The 21,554-nt window shown below is 42.5% G+C and overlaps 1 protein-coding gene across 1 annotated transcript in view; it reads right to left on the reverse strand.

Annotated features, from left to right (window-relative positions):
- Nucleotides 1–19,869, reverse strand: part of si:ch1073-396h14.1 (disintegrin and metalloproteinase domain-containing protein 10) — a 34,773-nt gene extending 14,904 nt beyond the window's left edge. Inside the window, exons 1-9 of the mRNA XM_061825119.1 lie at nucleotides 19,860–19,869; nucleotides 19,732–19,770; nucleotides 15,222–15,369; nucleotides 14,303–14,436; nucleotides 14,061–14,210; nucleotides 5,857–5,948; nucleotides 5,316–5,441; nucleotides 1,825–1,917; nucleotides 1,538–1,706 (exon numbers count right to left, since the gene is read on the reverse strand). Of these exons, the coding sequence (XP_061681103.1) occupies nucleotides 1,538–1,706; nucleotides 1,825–1,917; nucleotides 5,316–5,441; nucleotides 5,857–5,948; nucleotides 14,061–14,210; nucleotides 14,303–14,436; nucleotides 15,222–15,369; nucleotides 19,732–19,770; nucleotides 19,860–19,869 (961 nt within the window). The remainder of the gene's footprint in view (nucleotides 1–1,537; nucleotides 1,707–1,824; nucleotides 1,918–5,315; nucleotides 5,442–5,856; nucleotides 5,949–14,060; nucleotides 14,211–14,302; nucleotides 14,437–15,221; nucleotides 15,370–19,731; nucleotides 19,771–19,859) is intronic.
- Between the last annotated feature and the right edge of the window lie 1,685 nt (nucleotides 19,870–21,554).

Below are 21,554 nucleotides of genomic sequence, written 5' to 3' on the forward strand. Positions count from 1 at the left end.
AAACATACAATAATGATTATATTTTTGAAATTTGTTATTTAAAAATTCTAAACATTTATCATTATTAACCAATTATTTAATTAACTAAATAAACCTCTTAAATGTATTTGTAAAAATTAGTTTATTTTTGTTTGATTATTATCCTGTTATAAATGTGTAATTTTATCAGGTAAAAAAAACATTGTAATACACAGTATAGAGAAAAAAAATATTAGCAGTCAAATATATTTTTGATCTTGCATTGAATGTATTGTAGTAGTTTTAGAGACTGCATACAATTTGTGAGGTATTCTCCACCAACTAGACTTTCACCCGGCAACATGTTGAGGAATGTACCATGTAAATGAGAAAAGGCTTGTGGATTGAGGAGTTCACTCACGTTATGTTTTTCTTCCCCCAAAACCAAAACACTGCCCGCAAAACAAGACCGAATGAAGGATTCTGGCACGTCGGTGACTTTATTACAACTCCATATAAAGTCCATCCAACACTCCGTGTTGTATTGTGTACATTGGCCGAGTCCAAGAAGTCATTTAGGCAATCAATCAATGCTGCACCATGCAGAGATTCAAACAACGGACAAATATTATTTCACCTTTCGAGTCAAATATTTTGGTGCGAGTGGGGACACAAATCTTTTTTCACTTTTCTGCTTGATCCCTTCATCTTTTCTGTCAGGGTATAATTTTAATGTCCTGGAATTGAGTGAGAACTTGTTTGTAATCGATAATACAGTACAACCTCAGTTCTCGACCACAATCGGTTCCAGAAGGCAGTTCGAGAAGGGATTTGTTCAAAAAACCAAATCGATATTTCCCACGTCTGCGTACAGAGGCTGCGTTATACACAATAATAACGCGCATCGTGGATCAGGTGGTCGGGCCGCGCGCGTTATGTTATTTCTGGGTTTTCTCGCAGGCGTTCGATTACCGATTTCCGTTCGGAAACCGATTTGTTCGAGAACGGAGACGTTCGAGAACCGAGTATTCACTGTAATCTAAAACAGGGGTGTCAAACTCGTTTTCACTTTGTACTTGCGCTTTCCCACATAGGGGGCCGTTATGGTTGTGAAACGATAAAAATCTTTAACTGCCTCATCATATTTACACATGAAATTTATGAACTAGTTTTGGAATCACAAATCAAGTTTTTCAAACTATTGTTTGGTAGCACAAAAATGCTTGTAATTGCTCAATATCATCATTTAAGATGTGACAATTTGAAATTTTGGTACAGATTCGAAAAAAAGAAAAAAAAAAATCACAGAAGTTGATACACATGATTTTCTTCCACGGGCCTCATGAAATCATGCAGCGGACCAGATCTGGCCCCCGTGCCTTGACTTTGACACCTGTGATCTAAAATCCTCCCGTCATGATGCATGCATGAATCTGGAGCGGCAACTTCCTCCCCAAGTGAAGCGAACAGATTGTGACTCGCACAGAGTATGCATGAATAAGTTATAAACATGGTACGTAAAACTTTTCTACCACAGCCTACAACTGAAACCAAATCCATCAAAAGTGCTGAAACTTACCAGCTTTGCCCTCCCAGGCCAGTCCCAGCACTCCACTGTAATCTCGGTTGGTGAGCAGGTACGACAGGCAAAAGTCGCCCCAGTTTTTTTCCGAGTAAAGACTCAGCAGCTTCTCTGGGCCGATGTAAAGAGGAGACAGAGGATCTGTTGTGTTCTTTTTGGTCATTACCTGATGAGCATAGCGAACGCCTAATATGACCAAATGTGTCATTCCTCATCATGCAGCATTTACGGGAGTTGGGTATTAAACCGGCAGCTTGGCGGTTGAACAGTTTGTAACTTCTTACAGTGAGAGATTTGACTTTAAAGTTGATCAGCTTGATGCCGTCGAACTCCACTTTGTCGTAGATGTCATTGACAGCTTGCATGTAGGAGGCCACCTGGGAACAACACAGACAATTATGCCAGAAAATATTCATAATATTAAGAGATCTAATGAAAAAGTTGTCATTTAAAAAAAAAAAAAAAAAACGTGAGAATTTTTGTACTTTACAGAAATGTTTCTTTGTAGTTTCCCCTGAAGTGGCAATGAATTTGAACTGAGTGCCATACTGAAAATGTTATGTTATTTTCAATTTTACCACCAAAAATGTTCAATGGCGACACGGTGGATCAGCTGGTAAAGCGTTGGCCTCACAGTTCTGAGGACCCGGGTTCGATCCTGGCCCCACCTGTGTGGCCCGTCCGTGCCTGTGTGGGTTCCTTCCGGGCACTCCGGTTTTCTCCCACTTCCCAAAAACATGCAACATTAATTGGACACATTAAATTGCCTATAGGTGTGATTGTGAGTGCGGCTGTTTGTCTCAATGTGGACTGCGATTGGCTTTCAACCAGTTCAGGGTGTCCCCCGCCTCCTGCCCGATGACAGCTGGGATAGGCTCCAGCACTCCCCAAGACCCTCGTGAGGATAAGCGACAAAGAAAATGGATGGATGGTTGGAAAAAGTTCAATAACAAATTCTTATCAGTGAACCCCACAATTTGTGGGGTGTACGGACCGAGTTGTGCCGCAGATACCAAAAATACATGAGTAATTGATGCCTACACAAAAAAGCATGTAATTTTACAATAAATGCCACAAGATGCACTTTTTTTCAATTAGACAAGGCTATGGCCGAACTAAATGAAGCTTCTCCCCTGACTTCACGATAGCTTCTTGGCACTGAGATGCAGCAAAGCAAAATTTTTTATCCTAAACTGATCATTAGCATGAACACACCAACAGCAATTAGTTATCTTTTATGCAGATAACAGAGGAAGCCCCCCCCCCCCCCTTAAAAAGGTCGGGGTTTGCAGTACACAATACAAAGCTCATGCTGCGTTTTCATGCTGCCAAAAAGACATTCACAATTGAATGAACTCATTCACTTGAATATATCAATTTTCTTAGTAGCTTATCCTCACAAGGGTCGCAGGGAATGCTGGAGCCAATCCCAGCTGTCAACAGGCAGGAGTCGGGGTACCCCTTGAACTGGTTGCCAATCAATCGCCGGGCAAATTGAAACAAACAGCTGCACTCACAATCACACCTTGGGGCAATTTAGTGTGTCCAATTAATGTTGCATGTTTTTGGGATGTGAGAGGAAACCGGCGTGCCCGGAGAAAACACGCAGACTCCACACAGGGGGGTCCGGGATCGAACCCGGTACCTCAGAACTGTGAGGCCTATGCTTTCCAGCTGGACCACCGCGCCGCCAACTCATTCACTTAAAAACTGAATTTCAAACAAAAAAAATAAACAAAATCACTAAAGAATTGTGTTTTACTGGAGGGTCCTTTGGAATTAATATTAATATTCAGGTAACCGGGAAGTTGCAATGAAAGCCAGAGGATGCTTTCCGCGGCGGTCACACACTTAAAACACACGTGAATGGAAATTTTCATTGACTGTAAATATTGACACCTTGGACACAGGAGATGGTAAAAGCAGGCCGGCGGCGATTGTCAACAACCTTTTGTCTATTTCCACCTACAGATCCCGTCCCGTGACGGCGTCGCTTACAGTATATTTTCATAGTCCGCCTTGCAAGAGTCTGGCAGGACACCAAGGACAACACGTTGCCCGGCGTGGAAAGAATGCAAAGGAGGTCAGCTGAAGTGACGCCCGGGGGGTGGGTGGGAGGCCTGGAGGGGATAGCAACTAGAGACCCGCTTACATGACAAATGTACCACAAATTGGGAGGTATACGTTTCCATTCCATATTGACGACTCACAACGTGCTCTGAAACTTTTGCTGTCACAACTCGTACGTCACGCACAACGTACCGCGTGCAGCGGTGGTCTCAAACTCAATTCACCTCGGGGCCAGTGGAGGCACATTCTGGCTGAGGCTGCTCCGCACATGCACGCAATTTAAATGAGAAATAATTTTTTAAAAAAGTATTTTCTATTCTTTAACAAAATAAAATAAACAAGGAAAAGTGACATTCATATAAAACTTCAGGGCCGCATTATCATTGAACATTCATAGTAAGGTGGGGGCCACAAAATGTCATCTTGGGGGGGGGGGCCGCAAATGGCCCGCGGGCTGGGAGTTTGAGACCCCCGGTTTACAGCTTTGCACGCCCTGAGAGTTATTTCAACACACCGATCATATTTTGTTGTTTGTAATATAGCAAAGTTAAAAAAAACAAACAAAGAATAATCTGTGAATTTTTCTCAGTAGCTGGAGTATAAGTACAAAGAAAAACATTGTTGATAAATCATTGATCGTGATGTTGATATGGAACATTCTTGCATGAAGGGTTGATTTGGATCCTGGAATTTGAATTTTGTACAGACCAGATTTTGACTAACTTTGGTGAGGATATGTCACGAACCTCCGGTGCGGGTGCGGACGCAAACGCACGACTTCGAGGCAAAGGCATAATGTTCAATCTAGTTTATTCCGGAAACTGGGTCGTACGCGGTGTAGCAGTCCGGCAAGGCAGAGGTACAGAAACGCTAGGCTAGGCGGGTTCCAAAAAAATCGTACGGCAAGGGTTCGATGACTCTGAAGCAAACTAACTAACTCAACAGGACAGGAGCGGACAAAAGGACACAGAATCGCTGTGACTAGGGTTACTCTAACTTACGTGTAGAAGCGGAGGTTCCCACAGGCAGTGAATGCAACTCGCTAACGCGAGGCAACGAACTGGCAAATGCCAGGGACAAAAACTCCAACTTAAATGATTGTCTAATTACAGTCGTTAAGTGACAGGTGTCACCGCCCAGAGCAGTGCCCAAGTCTTGCTCATGACAGCATATGATGCATGACCCAAGAATGAATTCATCATGATTTGAATATGCATAATTTCAAAAATTGTGAGCAGATTGGACTGGAATCTTGATCTAGTTTATTATTGTTACTCACATATATCATCATGTTATGGGTGGAATTTAATTAAATGGAGTGCTGAGATTATGACTTAATGACATCATTTTCCTACACCGCTTATCCTCAATCGGGTTAAAGGTAACCCTCTGCAAACTGATTTTGGCCAGAGGTGGGGTACACCCTGGCCTTGTTCCGAGTCAATTGCAATGCCCAGAGACAAAATCATTCACATTTATCACATTTTCTTAGCTGCTCATCCTCACAAGGGTCATGGAAGTGTTGGCGCCTATCCCAGCTGTCAACGGCCAGGGTACACACCTGAACTGGTTGCCAGTCAATCCCAGGGCACATGGAGACAAACAGCCGCACTCTCAATCACACCTTGGGGCATTTAACGAAGGTATTTAACTTAATTGAGTAGAGAGCAAGATAAAAAAAAAAAAAAAAGTGTGTGACGCTCACTTGGGCCACAACAGCTTCCACAGACTTGAACTTGCTGAAGTAGAGGTGGTCAGCGGTGAGGTGCAGCAAGCAGCTGGTTTTGGCCCCGTCCGCCGTTCTCCGCGCACGGCTCGTTGCCGCCTCCTGCTGGGACGCCGAGACCAAGGATCACGCGGGGAACCGAACGTGTGGGCGACGGAAGACAACTTGAACCCTCCCATCGTAGCAACATCTGCTCGGATCATTTCGGAGACTGGAAATGATCTACACGGGCAGGCACGTTGCTAAAAATGGACGCCTGTAAAAGTTCTGAAAGCCATTGTTGAAAAGGGACACCAGGGACACTCCAATAGTTGATGAACAATGAGATATCGTTATCCTTTGGGAATATTAATTAGTGGATCATGTTGGCTTCTTTCTGGCATTTTTGTAGCCACACATTTTTTTTTTTAATAGCAATATTCTAACTTTCACCTTGCAGAAAGGTCCATTTCCTCTTTTATTATTATATTTTATTTAAAAATAAAAATAAAATAAAGGTAACAGGTTAGGACTTTCCTACCTGATCATCAGTTTTGAGGCTCTGGGCAAGTGCGTTTAGATGTTCTGAAGCACAAAATCCAGAATCCGTTCCAGTTTTTCTTGTGGGTAAGACTACAAAAGGGGGAAAAAAAAACAGCACAGGTCATTGGGATACAAAAAATAATTTCACTTTTAACAATTCCCACTTTATTGTTTGTCATGAGTCAAAATACTTGCAGTAGCTAGAAAAAGTTTATACACCCTTGTTCAAATGCCCTTTTTTTGTGATATAAATGAATAAGTAAGCGGGCGGGACGGTGGATCAGCCGGTAAAGCGTTGGCCTCACAATTCAGAGGACCCAAGTTTGATCCCGGCCCCGCCTGTGTGGAGTTTCCATGTTCTCCCCGTGCCTGCGTGGGTTTCCTCCGGGCACTGCGGTTTCCTCCCACATCCCAAAAACATGCAACATTAATTGGATCCTCAAAATTGCCCCTAGGTGTGATTGTGAGTGCGGCTGTTTGTCTCGATGTGCCCTGGGATTGGCTGGCAACCAGTTCAGAGTGTACCCTCCTTCCTGCCCGTTGACAGCTGGGATAGTTTCCAGTACTCCCCACAACCCCCATGAGGATAAGCGGCAAAGAAAATGGATGGATTCTTTCGGTTTGTCCTGTTAGGGGTCGCCACAGCGTGACATCCCAGAAATGAAATAAAGCATTTTAAAACTCTTTCTATATTTAATGTGACTTGACTCACCTGTACCACTCCATTTGGGGGGGGGGGGTCTTTTTGAGAGGGGAAATGAAAATAAATAACTGATATAATATGGTTGCCAACATGGTTACACCCTCTGATGATGTGCATTCAGATTTAAACAATTACATTCAAACTCATGTTAACACACAACCGCCACCATTAAAATTGCCGAATTAACCCCAAATAAAGTTCAGATGTTCTGGTAGGCTTTTCTTGACAAAAAGTATATTTGCTTTATAGAAGAAGCTTGAAAGTTTTGCATGAACACAGTGCGGTCTTTGAAAATATATGATGTTCTTTTGGTAATGAGCAGTGTTGTGCTTTCACCAAACATACCTTTGGGATTTATGGCCCAAACATTATTTACGCATTTGAATTTGGGTGAATTGCGGCACTTCTAATGGTGGCAGGTGTATGCCGACTCCCACCTGATGGGAGTTTGAATGTTACTGGTCAATTCTGAACACAGTCACACCTCCAGTTATAAGAGGGTGTGCACACTTATGCAACTCTTTTTTTTTTTTTTTGAGTGGCAAAATTTGGAAATTACTTATCTTTGAACAGTGGTGTGTATATTTCTTGCAGTATATCCATTGTGCTGAACGTTGTTCACCCCAAAAACAGGAATTCATTGAAGCAAATTAGACGGGAAATAAACGTATCATGTGACTGTGGACCAATTGCCTAATCCAAGCGCTTTCCTGGAGTCGTAAACGGTTTTGGCCAGGTGCAGCCAAGAATTACCGGAAGCGAGCCTGTTGTACTTGGGACGTGCTTACGCTGCAGATTATCGCTATAGTTTATCTGGCTGGAAATGGACTTGGAGACAAGCGTCTTCCTCTGGCTCTTACATATTGTACCCATGCGATTTCGAGGCACCTGGTTATTAAAAATACGGGAAGCGTTGGGTTATTGTTATTGTCGTTCCTTTTGAGTGACAATTGCTTCCAATCTCCTGGAAAACTTTATTCAAAGATTTATGCCTGCGGGAATTTTTGGTCTACTTTGTCCACTCAATTTTTTTGGTCACCATTCTGGTTCATCCCAGAGGTATTTGACGGGGGTTGATATCAGGGTTCTTTGGGGGTTCTTCCACGCAGCACTCATCCAAGGATATTTTGGTCCAGTGTTTCCCAACTTAATAGAGCCAAGGGACATATTTTAAATTAGAAAAATAGCTCATGCCTCACCACAAAAAAAAAGTAGATACACAGATTTATTGTACCTTCTATTATATAATGCAGATCGAGTCAAACATAGAAAAGACTGTAAATATGTGACAGTAATAGTATATAAAACGGGTGTCAAACTCAAGGCCCCAGGGGCCAAATCCGGCCCATCACTTCATTTTATGTGGCCCGCAAAGGAAAATAATACGAGTTAACCTCCATGATTCTTGTTAAAAATCTGTACCAAAATTTAATTTGTATGTGTGGCCGATTTGTGATTTTTTTCTAACGGCCGCAAGGGGCCACTTGAGTGGAAAAGGTAAGAGTGAGACCGAATATATGTGCCGATGAAGTGACTTTTACCGGTTCGGCCCTGTTAGCGCTGCGCTAGCGCGTTACTGCAGTGTATGAGTGATTTTTACCAGTATGTTTTTTTTTTTTGTTTTTGTTTTTGTTTTTTTTTTAAACCAGCCCCATTAGCGCAGCAGCGCTAGCATTAAACTCTCTGTGTACCGTCTTTCTTTGGAAATATCTCCTGTTTCAATGTCGGTTTCAATGTGGGCACTTGCGGCTTTTACACGGCTGCGACCTATGTATGTACCAAATAGTATTTCCTTTACATATGAACTGGGTGAGGCTTGTAACCAGGTGCACTCTGTTGGCCGGGAATTACGGTAAATACGATAAGGTGATTAAAGATTTTTATGGTTTTACAGTGATAATGGCCCTCTGATGGAAACCGTAACGACAATGTGGCCTGCGACAAAAATGAGTTTGACACCCCTGGTATATATAGTACATGTATTTATATAATACATTCCAGCACATCATAGCATATTGCTAATAAAAGGTTCATTAACAGATTAAAATAAAATCCTGCAATCATGTACTGTATCCCTAACGAACTTTTAAAACAATCATACTGGGATGAATGAGTTTTATTATTTGGTCCAGAGCAATGGTCCCTCTAATTTTTCACGTGTCTGAGCAAACACACTCAGCTCGTGAGCGCCCCCTTTGACCACTGTGAGCAACATCAGACGTACGCACTGCGGTCAATCAGCGTCATTCATTGAAGTCACACGACTCATTAAAAGGTTCGGATAACATTCCCATCAGAACATTTTTAAGAACAATTTTGTGTTTTTGCAAACTTACATTAAAAATGTCAATGAACAAAAAAATATATTGCAAACCAAACCAAGCCAACTATGAATTATAAATTTGAAATTTCGTTTTCAACTTTGTTTCATTTTTTTTTTATCCCAGAATGATATCCCTGTTTTTCTTGGTGTAAAACTGAATTATTGCTTGCAGGATATTTTTCGCAATGCATGTTGAAAGCTGAATGATGCTCCATAACAGTTTTAGGGTTAATGTTATATTGCCTCCCATATTTAAAATACAGAATTCGCTATATATGCACTGTATTGTCTGTGCTTTCATCCTCGATCAGGCTGCGCCAAGGTGGAATTTTAACATGACACACCAATCGTAATAACCCTTTTAAGAGTGGAGGGGGCGGAGTCAGGTAAACCAGGAAGTAGAATGTGTGGCCAGGTGTGGCCGGGCAGCAGCTTGTTGTCAGAGGCAGTGTGCTGCCGTGAGAAAAAAAACACATATATATATATATATATATATATATATATATATATATATATATATATATATACCTCAGACTATAGCTCACTGTGCTGGATCGCTTTACATCTGCGCTTAGACTGTGCGACAAGTGCGCAAATGCGCAGTTACGCAGCTTGGAGGGAACATTGGAGTGAGAGTGTTCCAGGTGTTGGGATCAGAGCAACTAAAGAGCTCAACTAAAAATAGTGGCGACTTTGGGACCCAAGAGGTCAATAAAAACAGGTGGAATGGAGAGTGAGGGTGGTGGTATGCAGGGTGAGCAGAGAGTGAAGATAGCAAATGAATCTTTTACAAATTAACACGGACCCGTGAATCACTGCTGAAGTGTTCTGGGGTAGACGTTGCTCCAACAAAGTTTGCAGCTTCGGATTGTCCAATGAGAAGAAACATGGCCAGAATTTATTTTGCAACCTTCTGGTTACAGGGTGTACTTTTAACTATCAGAGCAGTTTGGAAATTGTCCCGGATGTCATATTGGGAAACAGGCCTCAAATTGCCTTTGTCTGCAAAGGAGGCCTATCGGTGGGCTGTATTCTTTTTCAAGCCTTAAAAAAACAAATAAAAAAAAAATTACTCATGCCGTCAGACACTTTATGGATACCGGAGACAGGTTTGGAAATTTGGCTTTACCGGCGGGCTTTCTGTAGAAAGTGGGGTGATGGCCCAGCGTTCTTCACCGGCTTCTGCAACAATGCTTGCTCACATGGGAGCCGTTCCATTTCGGCAAATTTCTAAATCATCTCGCAAAGCCCAAATCCATCAAAACTGTGTCCAACACTTAAAAAAAAAAAAAAAAAAAAGTGTAGTAGGTTGTAATGGTGGTGTAGTATTAGCACAGAATGTCTGCTCATACACCAAAAAAAAATAATAATATATATATATATATATATATATTCCCTGCAGCATTCAGTCAAGACAAATGCTGTTAAATTCCGGTACGTGCTGTTGAGTCACATGACCTTAAATCACTCTCACATGTTGTTTGCAGTTGTGTGAGGGAGGCGGTGATTTGTGAGGTTAACCGGTGACCCAGAAGGACTTCAGGGCGGGGTCACACATATGGATGAGGGTGGCGGCACGAAAACGCTCGATTGGATCACACCACTCAATGAAGCTCCGCCTCAGCCAAACCGCAACGCCGCAGTCGGCTCCGCACGGGACAGGCGAACTATGATATTTACATTTTGAGTTGCGTTCCAAAACTAAAGAGCTTCTTTTTTTTTTTTAAATTGTTATTCATTTGCACTATAGATGTATAATGAGTCGCTTTATCGGGTCAGATCAAGACATTTCGAGCCCCCGAACAAGTCTGCTTTCCAAGAATTCCACGAATGCAAGTTGGGAGTGCAGCTGCATTACTGTACCATAAACTCCACTACAAAAAAATCTCTGATAGTGTTCATATTTTGCAACACCAGCAGAGTTCAGCCATGTTTCATACACATATTTCTCAAATCATTGTCATGTCCAAAGTGGCCGTGCAACAGTTATGCAAAAAGCCAGATCATATCTGGAAATGATTTATAGCCAGTTGGAGCTAATCGTTAACCGCTTTGGCTCACACACATCCAAATTTAGACTCCAGAGAGTGACTGAAAATGAAATGCATTACTTAGCATGGAAAAAAAACTGACGTCAAAGGTATCACGTTAGCCCATGACATAAAATTGGGATGTGCACTTTATTAAATATTGATATTAAACTCTAGTGTGGGGATTAATAAATAGCCGACCATCCGTGGGGTTCCATAACAGATTCAGTGCAGTGTCTTCTTGACAACGCAAACATCTGAGGTGGACAATGTTCGATTCCTTTAAAGGACTAAACACATCCATCCATTTCCTTCACCGCTTATCCTCACGAGAAGTGCTGGAGCCTATCCCAGCTGTCAACGGGCAGGAGGCGGGGTACACCCTGCACTGGTCGCCAGCCAATCGCAGGGCACATCGAGACAAACAGCCGCACCCACAATCACACCTTGGGGCAATTTAGGGTGTCCAATTAATGTTGCATGTTTATGGGATGTGGGAGGAAACCGGAGTGCCCACCCGGAGAAAACACACGCAGGCACAGGGAGAACATGCAAACTCCACACAGGCGGGTCCAGGATTGAACCCGGGACCTCAGAACTGTGAGGCCATCGCTTGACTATCTGATCCACTGTGCCGCCCTGGACTAAACATAATTAATTAAAATTTAAACCAAATCAAGTAAATGATTGACGGGGCAGTCATATCACATTTCAAAGAAGCTATATTAAAAGTAAAAAGGAAAAAAAAAATTTTTTTTTTTTTTTTTAATTTGAATCAGTGGTTCTCAAAGTGGTGGCACTCTGGATCAGCTGCTAAAGCTTTGGCCTCACAGTTCTGAGGACCTGGGTTTGATCCCGGCCCCGCCTGTGTGGAGTTTGCATGTTCTCCCCGTGCCTGCGTGGGTTTTCTCCGGGCATTCTGGTTTCCTCCCAGATCCCAAAAACATGCAACATTAATTGGACACTGTAAATTGCACGTAGGTGTGATTGTGATTATTCGTCTCGATGTGCCCTGCGATTGGCTGGCGACCAGTTCTGGGTGTACCCCACCTCCTGCCCATTGACAGCTGGGATAGGCTCCAGCACTCCCTGTGACCGTCGTGTGGATAAGCGGCAAAAAAAATGGATGGATGGAATTCCTTCCAGTGGCGCATAAAAGAACCATGTAATTAAATGTTCAAATTGTGTTTTAATACAGGAAGAACATCCAGGCCCGGAGCAGAGATTCGAACCCCCAAGCTCAAGACCGTGAGGCAGATCTGCTAACGGGTCGGTCAGTGCATTGCTTCAGTGAAACAACTAAACTGGAATTTATGATCGCATTTAGCGGAACACGGACCACCCAGCGAGGGTCTCGAATTTGATGGTGACTTCGTGACTTTGGCCATCTCTGGGGAGATCACGTCCTCCGAGGCCTTTGTTACTCCCAGACGACATCGACAGAAAGTGGAAATACGCGTCGTACCAGACGCACGATCCCTCCCGCCTTGTGTCCAAATTTAAACTCAGAACGGGAGCGTCGATTGTTGTGCCGAAACATCTCGCGTGAGATTGTTCAGCGCTTCCTGCGACAAAACCCGGCCTGGGGGATGAATGCGCCGGGCCGTTGTCATTTTGCATCGCGGCATCAAAGTGTCGGTTTTTGCCAGGGAGGAAATGAAGCGAGGCCACGTGTGCTCCCATTCAAACATTCTGGGAATTCGGGAGACTTTCGTGGAAACTACATCACAAAGTAACACATGTGCACTCGATAAAACAACCATCTGACCATTGTATAAAATATGCCCTCGTAATACTCAATTTCCTTTTTTTTGTGTGGTTTCCTCCTCACTGCCCTCCCCCAGGGTCTCACACCACCTTTTGCGAGCCTTCTCTTTGGCTCCTTTTAGGCATGCGTCCGACTCCCTCATTCCCTCGTCCAATGAGATTATTTTGACTCGGTGAACGCTTTTTTTTTTTTTTTTTGCTTTGACCTCTTGTCGAAATTTCGAGATAGGAGCGCTCTTTGCTGGCAGTGAACTCAAATTTAGCTCATTTTTCAACAAGCGGTAATTTAGCAGTTCTTTCTTCTTCTTCTTTACTGCCAAACCAGACATTCATCCATCCATTTTCTTTGCAGCTGATCCTCACGAGGGTCGCGGGGAGTACTGGAGCCTATCTCAGCTGTCAAGGGGCTGGAGGCGGGGTACACCCTGAACTGGTTGCCAGCCAATCGCAGGGGACATGGAAACAAACAGCCGCACCCACAATCACACCTCGGGGCAATTTAGAGTGTCCAATGTTGCATGTCTTTGGGATGCGGGAGGAAACCGGAGTGCCCGGAGAAAACCCACGCAGGTACGGGGAGAACATGCAAACTCCACAGAGGCAGGTCTGGGATTGAACCTGGGGCTAATTAATAACATATTTGTCTTTGCGCTATATCCCTATAAGGAATAGCTATTTGAACACAAAGGGTGTAGCAACGCATACAGTCAGACAATTTAATAATAACAACAAGCCTGTCTAATATTAATGCAATTTACTGAGGACTGTTTCCACATGTATATCTATTTGTCTGTTTTCTACTGCCCCGAGGTGGCCAAGTCACACACACCAGAATGAGGAGCTCAATATCCATTGAAGTGAAGCAAAAAATGTGTGTGTGTGTTCCATTCAATACAGCTTTAAATCTCATCACTGTACATTTTTTTTAGAGTTTAAGTACAATATTACGTAGTGGTATTCCTCCCATTTAAAACCATATTTTTTTCTGTTTTTAATTGTATTTTGGTGCAAAAATGATTGCGCCGCACAAGTTCTGCATAGCAACAAGCACCCACACCTGTACAGACCTCGGCCAGGGAAATGAATGGCAGCCATTCTGTTGATCTATGTTGCCTACTAGTGAGATGAACATGTATTGCAGATGCCATCTTTTCGAACATACTTTTTTACAATGTTTGTGTTCTGGTACTGTACATTGTTGTTAGAGGAGAAATTAATGTTAAAAATAAAAAACATGATTAATATTAAAGTGGGTGTGAACACGGGAGCTGATTTTTTTTTTTTTTTTTTTAAGAAGTAGAAGTTCTGCGACAAATCATGCGCACCACAAAAACTCCTGTTTGCTCTTCAGATATTTAGCGTGTGCATCATTTTCTCACCCATGTCGTCCTCACGATAGATGATGGAGTGGTGGTCAGTGATGTTGTATCTGTGAGCCGCTTCTACGTGATAAGTTGCGTTGTTTGTGTGAACGCTTCCTTCGAATTGACCCTGCAACACAGTTCCGTGGCACGCCGAGTCGTCTTCACCTGCAAGAGTTGGTTGGAAGATACAAACGAGGTCACTGAGCTGGATTGTCGTTAGCCATACGGGAGCGCCTACACACAAACACACAAGTCACCCTCCAGCGTCCCCGAATACAAGTGGGAGAGGTCAGCCGCCGCCGCCGCCGCCGCCGCGGCTCCATCCTCGCTGAGCACCTTAAAGTCTCCGGAGAACATCCCAGCATCTCGTCTCAGACGCAGCCGGAACGTTCTACGGGAAAACAAAACGGACGAGCGGCGACACGATATGAATACCACAGCGCAAACTCGAAATGTCAAACATAGAAATTGGAATTCTAAAGTGTCAGTGTGAATAATTAGTTGCTTGTTCAAAGTCCTGTTGTCATTACACCTTTATTAACTGTAGGCGGAGTACTTTTTTTTTTTTTCCATTGGATAACTTGTACCCTTCATTGGTGACAGAAAAAAAAAAAAACAGATAAAGCCAAAGACCTGTGGAGTGGAGCTAACATGTAAGACGTCCATCCACCCATCAATTTTCTTAGCCGCTTATCCTCATAAGGGTCACAGGGCATGCTGGAGCCTATCCCAGCTTTCAAAAGGCAGGAAGCAGGGTGCACCCTGAACTGGTTCCCAGCCAATCACAGGGGACATAGATACAAACAGCCGCACCTAGGGGCAATTTAGAGTGTCCAATTAATGTTGCATGTTTTTGGAATGTGGAGGGGAAACTGGAGTGCCTGGAGAAAACCCATGCAGGAACGGGGAGAACATGCAAACTCCACACAGGCGGGTCCGGGATTGAACCCGGGGCTTCAGAACTGTGAAGCCAAGGCTTTCCAGCGGACCCACCGTGCTGCTATAAGATGCCCATTCGGGAAATTTCATAACATATGCCCAGGATCTCTTGACTTTAACAGGATGGAAAACATGAATATAATTTTTCGGTCTTGGAAGTATTGCAAATGATGGGAGTCCAATCGATCATAGATTACAGTACATTATAAATGTACCTTTTTTACGGGGGGTTCAGACCTGTGAAAAGCGATGAAATCCAAGTCCAGTGTGTGTCGCTGAGACTGTGCAGCTCTGCGGGCTCGCAAGTGCTTCCTGTGGAGATCCTCCCTGTCGTACACGAGGCCCTCATAATGTTTTATGTATGGACTGATGGAACTCTTGGCACCTGGCGGAATATGAAAACATATTTGCGCGTGTGAGTTGTTCAAAGTGACTAAATATTATGCGCACAGAATGCTCAAGCTTTGACTTTAGAATGCAATACAGTTTAAATCATTTTAAAAAAATGAAAATATGAAATGAAAATAACTAATAAATATGAATAATAAATGACAGTAAATAAAATAACAGATAAATGAAAAAAAAAAACACTATAGACAACGGGGGGCACTGAGGATCAGCTGGAAAGCATTGGCCTCACATTTCTGAGGTCCCGGGTTTGATCCCGGACCCACCTGTGTGGAGTTTGCGTGTTCTCCCCGTGCCTGCGTGGGTTTTTTCCGGGCACTCTGGTTTCCCCTCCACATTCCAAAAACATGCAATTACAACAAGCTATTGGGACACTCTAAATTGCCCATAGGTGTGACTATTGTCTGTCTCCATGTGTCCTGCGATTGGCTGGCAACCAGTTCAAGGTGTACCCCGCCTTTTGCCCGTTCAGAGCTGGGATAGGCTCCAGCATGTCCTGCGACCCTTGTGAGGATAAGCGGCAAAGAAAATGGATGGATGGATGGACGGATATAGACAACGATTATTGCAATCGCACCTATGGACAATTATGGGACCTTAACAGAGTAAAGTTTGGGACCACATTTAACTTGACATGGCACGACCTGTACGGCGCCAAGGGTCCCATATCTGGGTTAATATCATGACATCACACATGTCAGGGGACAGCAACTCCTCTAAGGTTTTTTTTTAATGCTACCAGATACATAATGTCCACACCGCCAACCCCCCGTGTCCAAATATAAACTCAGAACGGGGGAGCATCGATTGTGTCGAAACATCTCGTACAGGATTGTCGAGCGTTTCCTGCGAGATAACCTGGCCTGCGGATGAAAGGGCAGGATGTGGTCATTTTCGCAATCAAAGTCAAGGTTTTGTCTGAGAGCAGATAAAGCGAGGCCACGCTGCTCCCGCTTAAAATATGAGAATTTGTCAGAGAGAAAGTAACACACACGCACTCGATAAAGACACACATATGGCCACTGTGTGACAGACTTTTCATACTTAATACCATAATATCCGGCCTATAAACCGCGACATTTTTCACACGCTTTCAACCCATCGGTTTATGCGGTAATGCGGCTATTTTGTCCATTTTTTTATAACGGCCGCAAGGGGAACCCGAGCGAAAAAGGTAAGCGTGAGACAGGAATATATGTGCCGAGGAAGCGACTTTTACCGGCCCCGTTAGTGCTGCGCTAGCGTTAGCGCTGTGCTAGCGTGTTGCTGCTGTGTTACTGGCTCGTCTCAGTGATGTTTACTGGTAAGTTTTCTTTTAACCAGCCCTGCTAGCATTAGCGCTAACGCAATTTTTTTTTTTTTGTACCAGTAATAGACAGTTGAGAATCAAGTGAAGATTTTGTACTGGTTTTAACTTTCAAACAATATTGCATTTTTTAATACGATTGAAAATATTTTGTTTGCAGACTTCTGAATGATGCTCTTTCTATAAACAAAATATGGATTCTTGTGTTTGATAGATTCCAAAATGATAGTTATAGTGTTCTTTAGAAATGTTCTATAGAAACTTTTTAGCAGGGAGAGCTATTGCGGCGCTAGCATTAGCACTAGCTTTAGCGTGGCGCTTGTGTTAAACTCTTTCTGCCTAGCGTCTTTCTTTGTAAATATCTCGTGTTTCAATGTGGGCACCTGCACCTTTTACACAGCTGCAGCGTATGTATGTACCAAATGGTATTTCCTTTACAGGCTTGTAACCAGGTGCGCTCTGTAGGCCGGGAATTACGGTACTCGATTTGCCATTTTTTCATGTACGGTCTCCTCATCAGCCATCTCCTCCTCTTCAATATCACAAAATCTTCATCTTTGAGTGATTCGAGAGGGGCTTGCTACTCCCTCACTTGCTCTCGCCGTGAGATGAGTCTGATTTCGTGACCTCAAGTAAACCAGCCGACGGAACATTCCGGAGCGGAAGCTTGCTGCCAAAATGGATGTGAGTGGAATTGAGAAGAGGAGCTATTGTAGCATGGAAGTGTTTCCATTAGGTGACCTTAAGAACAAAAACAATAATAATTACGTCGTAAAACAATAACCTATGCATACAGTAATTATTTTATTCATTATGGTCACTCCACTGCTATATTGCTTAGATTTGGTTATGTTGTAAATATTTAAAATGACAATGCTGCCTTAAGATACGAGTTATCCAACTTGGGACTTTTTATACATACGAGGCCAGAAAGCTGCACTTTATTCAGAATTTTTAAAAATTTCCATCTTTATTGGTTTGTTTGATTATTGATTTGTATTTTGAAATCAATTACCGATAATCCACCTTTATTTACAGTGAAGAAAATAAGTATTTGAACACCCTGCTACAGTATATTGCAAGTTTTCCCACTTGGAAATCATGGAAGGGTCTGAAATTTTCATCGTCGGTGCATGTCTACTGTGAGCTTATTTGCAGCTGTATCACACAAATAAATCGTGAAAAAAAAAAAAAAAATCATACATTGCGATTTCTGGATTTTTCTTTTTAGATTATCTCTCTCACAGTGGACATGCACCTACGACGAAAATTTCAGACCCCTCTGTCATTTCTAAATGGGAGAACTTTGCTGACTTGGGGGGAAAAGGCAGAAATAAATATTATACTGTATCATGACAATCAGCATTAAAAAGAGAACAACACCCACGGGCAAGTCATAATTCACCTCTCACATCCAGTTCCGCCTTACCAAAAATACTATACTTATGCGAAAATGACGACTAATCGTGCACGAGAATAATAATAATGTCCAGGATGCCTTCCACTCGGTGTGTACGTGGCAGTGATAAGTCACAATCATCTTCTGACAATTTGTATTTTTAGTGTCTTCACTTCCCGGCACACTTTAAATGATGTTCTTGCCGCTATAAAGAGCTATTTGTGACAGTTATTAATAGGTATTTGAACTATGAAAGTGAAACCTACAGTGGAGGAACCTGTGGGATCTTGTTGAAATTCTCACAACAAAACTCCGAGGTCCACAATGATTCCTCGCTAAGAAAGACAAATGTCACCAAAGGCTTTTTTGTTCCATTCCCGAGAGGATAAATTGACACAGGCCAAAAGGACACAAATGACAACACACACTTGTGCACACACATTGGGCAATAAATCTATACGCACTAATCTGCGCATTCCTGCCACACACGCTACCTGCAATCCGCTCTTGACAGTCGACCAAAAAAATCAACAGACAGCAAATCTGAGCCCTCATGACGGCCTCATAAGAAAGGTCACTTTTGTCCTCCTTTTCCTTCAGCTTCTCCCTCCTCTCAATTCTCTCGCTCTTGTCTCCTTTTTCTTCTTCTTCATCCCATCGGACGCAAAAAAAAAAAAAAAAAAAATCACGGTCCCGCAGTGATGGAATGCGACTTGAAGTGGCGCAGTGCTGAGGCGTATTCGGACTTGCAGTGTGTGCATGCATGCAGGTGTAAGAGCGCCGTGGCGCGTGTTTGGAGGAAGGTTACCAAACAGAAAATGTGACGGGAGAAGTATTTGCAATCAAGTTGCGACCTGAAACTAAGCTCGGAGGTGTTCGTTGAACAATTGGATTTTTAGTATTGCAGTTATGTAAACAACCGAAGGATTAATGAACGGGTTACTACAATGGAAACTCATACCGCGCACCTCAACCGCTTGTTTTTTTGTTTTCTGACACAGCGGAACTTGAATTCTCCAAAATTGGTACAATTTGAATTCAACAAAAATTTCCAGAGATGGCGGCACGGTGAAACAGATGGAAAGCGTTGGACTAACAGTTCTGAGGACCTGCGTTCGATCCCAGCCCTCCCTTTGTGGAGTTTACATGTCCTTCCTTTCTTTGGGAACTCAGGTTTCTTCCCACGTTCCAAAAACATGAAACATTAATTGGACACTCTAAATTGCCCCTAGGTGTGATTGTGAGCGCGACTGTTTGTCTCCATGTGCCCTGCAATTGGCTCCAGCACTCCCCGCGACCCTCGTGAGGATAAGCGGCAAAGAAAATGGACGGACGGACGGACTCCTGGTGTAAAATATGAGACATTATCTAAGGGAGCGCCTCTCGAAATGATTGTTTTGCTTTTTCTTCAGTTTTTGTTTATGGCACCACAGACGAGTATTTATGATAGCAATAAGGAAACGTGTGATGATAACCATACAAGCAGAAATGAAACCTTTTGGGATCCATATGATTAAGTGTCTGGCTGTTTAAAGATTGTTTATTATGCCGCGGTTTAAAATGTAACTTTTAACATTGCCTGTACACACACAAGTTGTGATTGCAGCAAACATAGGACAGGAAAGGCAACTTACCCCAAGTGGAGAAACACTTCCAGGCCACCGTAGTATGTCCTGGTCGCTTGGTACAGTTACGGTTAGGTTGACAAGCGAATGGGCTGTATGCAAATTAACACTTCGGTGTAGATTTTTTTTCCACGCACGTCTCACCATTCAATCAAAATTGTTCTTGTTGTTTAAGTGAAATAGAAAGAGGGAAGTTTATTTGCTGAACACAATGCGAACACATGACAATTTAGCATTTTACAGCTGCATAAAAGAAGAAGAATACAAAAAAATGTTCAATAAAAAACAATTAATTAATTAAAGGCAAGGAGTCTACTGACAAGAGGAGGTTGCATCAGAAATGAGAAGTTCTTTACTGCCAGGGAACTGTCAGATACTCAGGATATGAATGTATTTGTTTCATGTTTTAGTTGTATTTGAATTCATATTTATTTCAGTGATTCTTCTACACGCTGCGAGAGGGGGGCCTTTTACACCGTAAGCCATCAATTGTCATCTTCATGCATAAATGGGGATGGTCCAAAATGGAAGAGAACCAAACCAAACATGTGATCCAGGTTAACTTTGCCAAATCAGGGTTTATTATGTTTTCCGGTAAAAAAAAAAAAAAAAAAAAAAAAATACACATTTTAGGGGACTGGAACATTATGCCTCCAAAACTGAAATCAAGAACCCCACCTGAAAAGCAAGGCCAAGATACCACTTTTGCTAAAAAAAAAAAAAAAAAAAAAAAAAGAGGAAATTTGATGGACATTTCTATTATAATAGGATGCACAGAAAAGTCTCAAGGAAAACAGTCAACAGGAAGTCGGCCATTTTGTTTTTAAGATGTCCTTATGGGCAAATGCAAGGTTTTAAACGCCTACTACAGAATTTACCCAAATAACACTTTCCGAAGCTCGTATGCTAGCTAGATGGATTGCGCTAAAGTCTGTAACTTTTTTGCCTATGTCATCAAATGTTGACCAAAAAAATAAATAAAATGACTCAACACAAAAAAAAAAAGTGGATGAAAGGGACTTTTCATCACTGCTCTAAAATAACTAAATTTAGGTTCCCGTAATGCAAAGAAGGATCTCAGACTCAAGGGAAGGAAGTTATTGTAAAATTATCTTCGTGTGGGTGTGGGTACTTCCTGAGCTCACTCCAAAATGGGGAATCATCTCAGCGGAAAATGAAAAATGATGTCAAATAAAGCAAAGGTTGCATTCCTTTTGAATTTGTAACTTTGCGGTGGTACTACTCAGCATAAAAGCTTTGAATCAGGTGTGTCCAAACAATTTTTTTTTCCAAGCATTGCAAACTGAAAAATTTAAGAATGGTTGGGCACATCCTCAAATCAATTAAAATATTGACAATAATATATCTGTTTATCTATAGATAGATCATTTTTCTCAAGCCGTTCACGAATCGTATCGAATTGTAACGAAGACGACGAAAAGGAAGCACACTCAAGTTAGTATTGGTGACAAATTGGTACGTATTAATACATTGGAGTCGGGTTCTGTGGCCGGAGTATTTTATGAATACATAAATAAATCAAACTAAGTGTATGGAGGAGTGAGGAGAAAAAAAAAAACAAGCTTTTGCAATGAAGTTTGATATGTTTGAGGTCTGGAGTATAAACTGTATTTACATTTTATTATAATTCTTTTGTACTGGGCGGCACGGTGGAAGAGCTGGGAAAGCGTAGGCCTCACAGTTCTGAGGATCCGGGTTCGATCCTGCCCCCGCCTGTGTGGAGTTTGCATGTTCTCCCCGTGCCTGCGTGGATTTTTTCCGGGCACTCCGGTTTCCTCCCACGTCCCAAAAACATGCAACATTAATCGGAC

This window comes from Syngnathoides biaculeatus, chromosome 7, assembly GCF_019802595.1.
Source record: "Syngnathoides biaculeatus isolate LvHL_M chromosome 7, ASM1980259v1, whole genome shotgun sequence".
Lineage (NCBI taxonomy): Eukaryota > Metazoa > Chordata > Actinopteri > Syngnathiformes > Syngnathidae > Syngnathoides > Syngnathoides biaculeatus.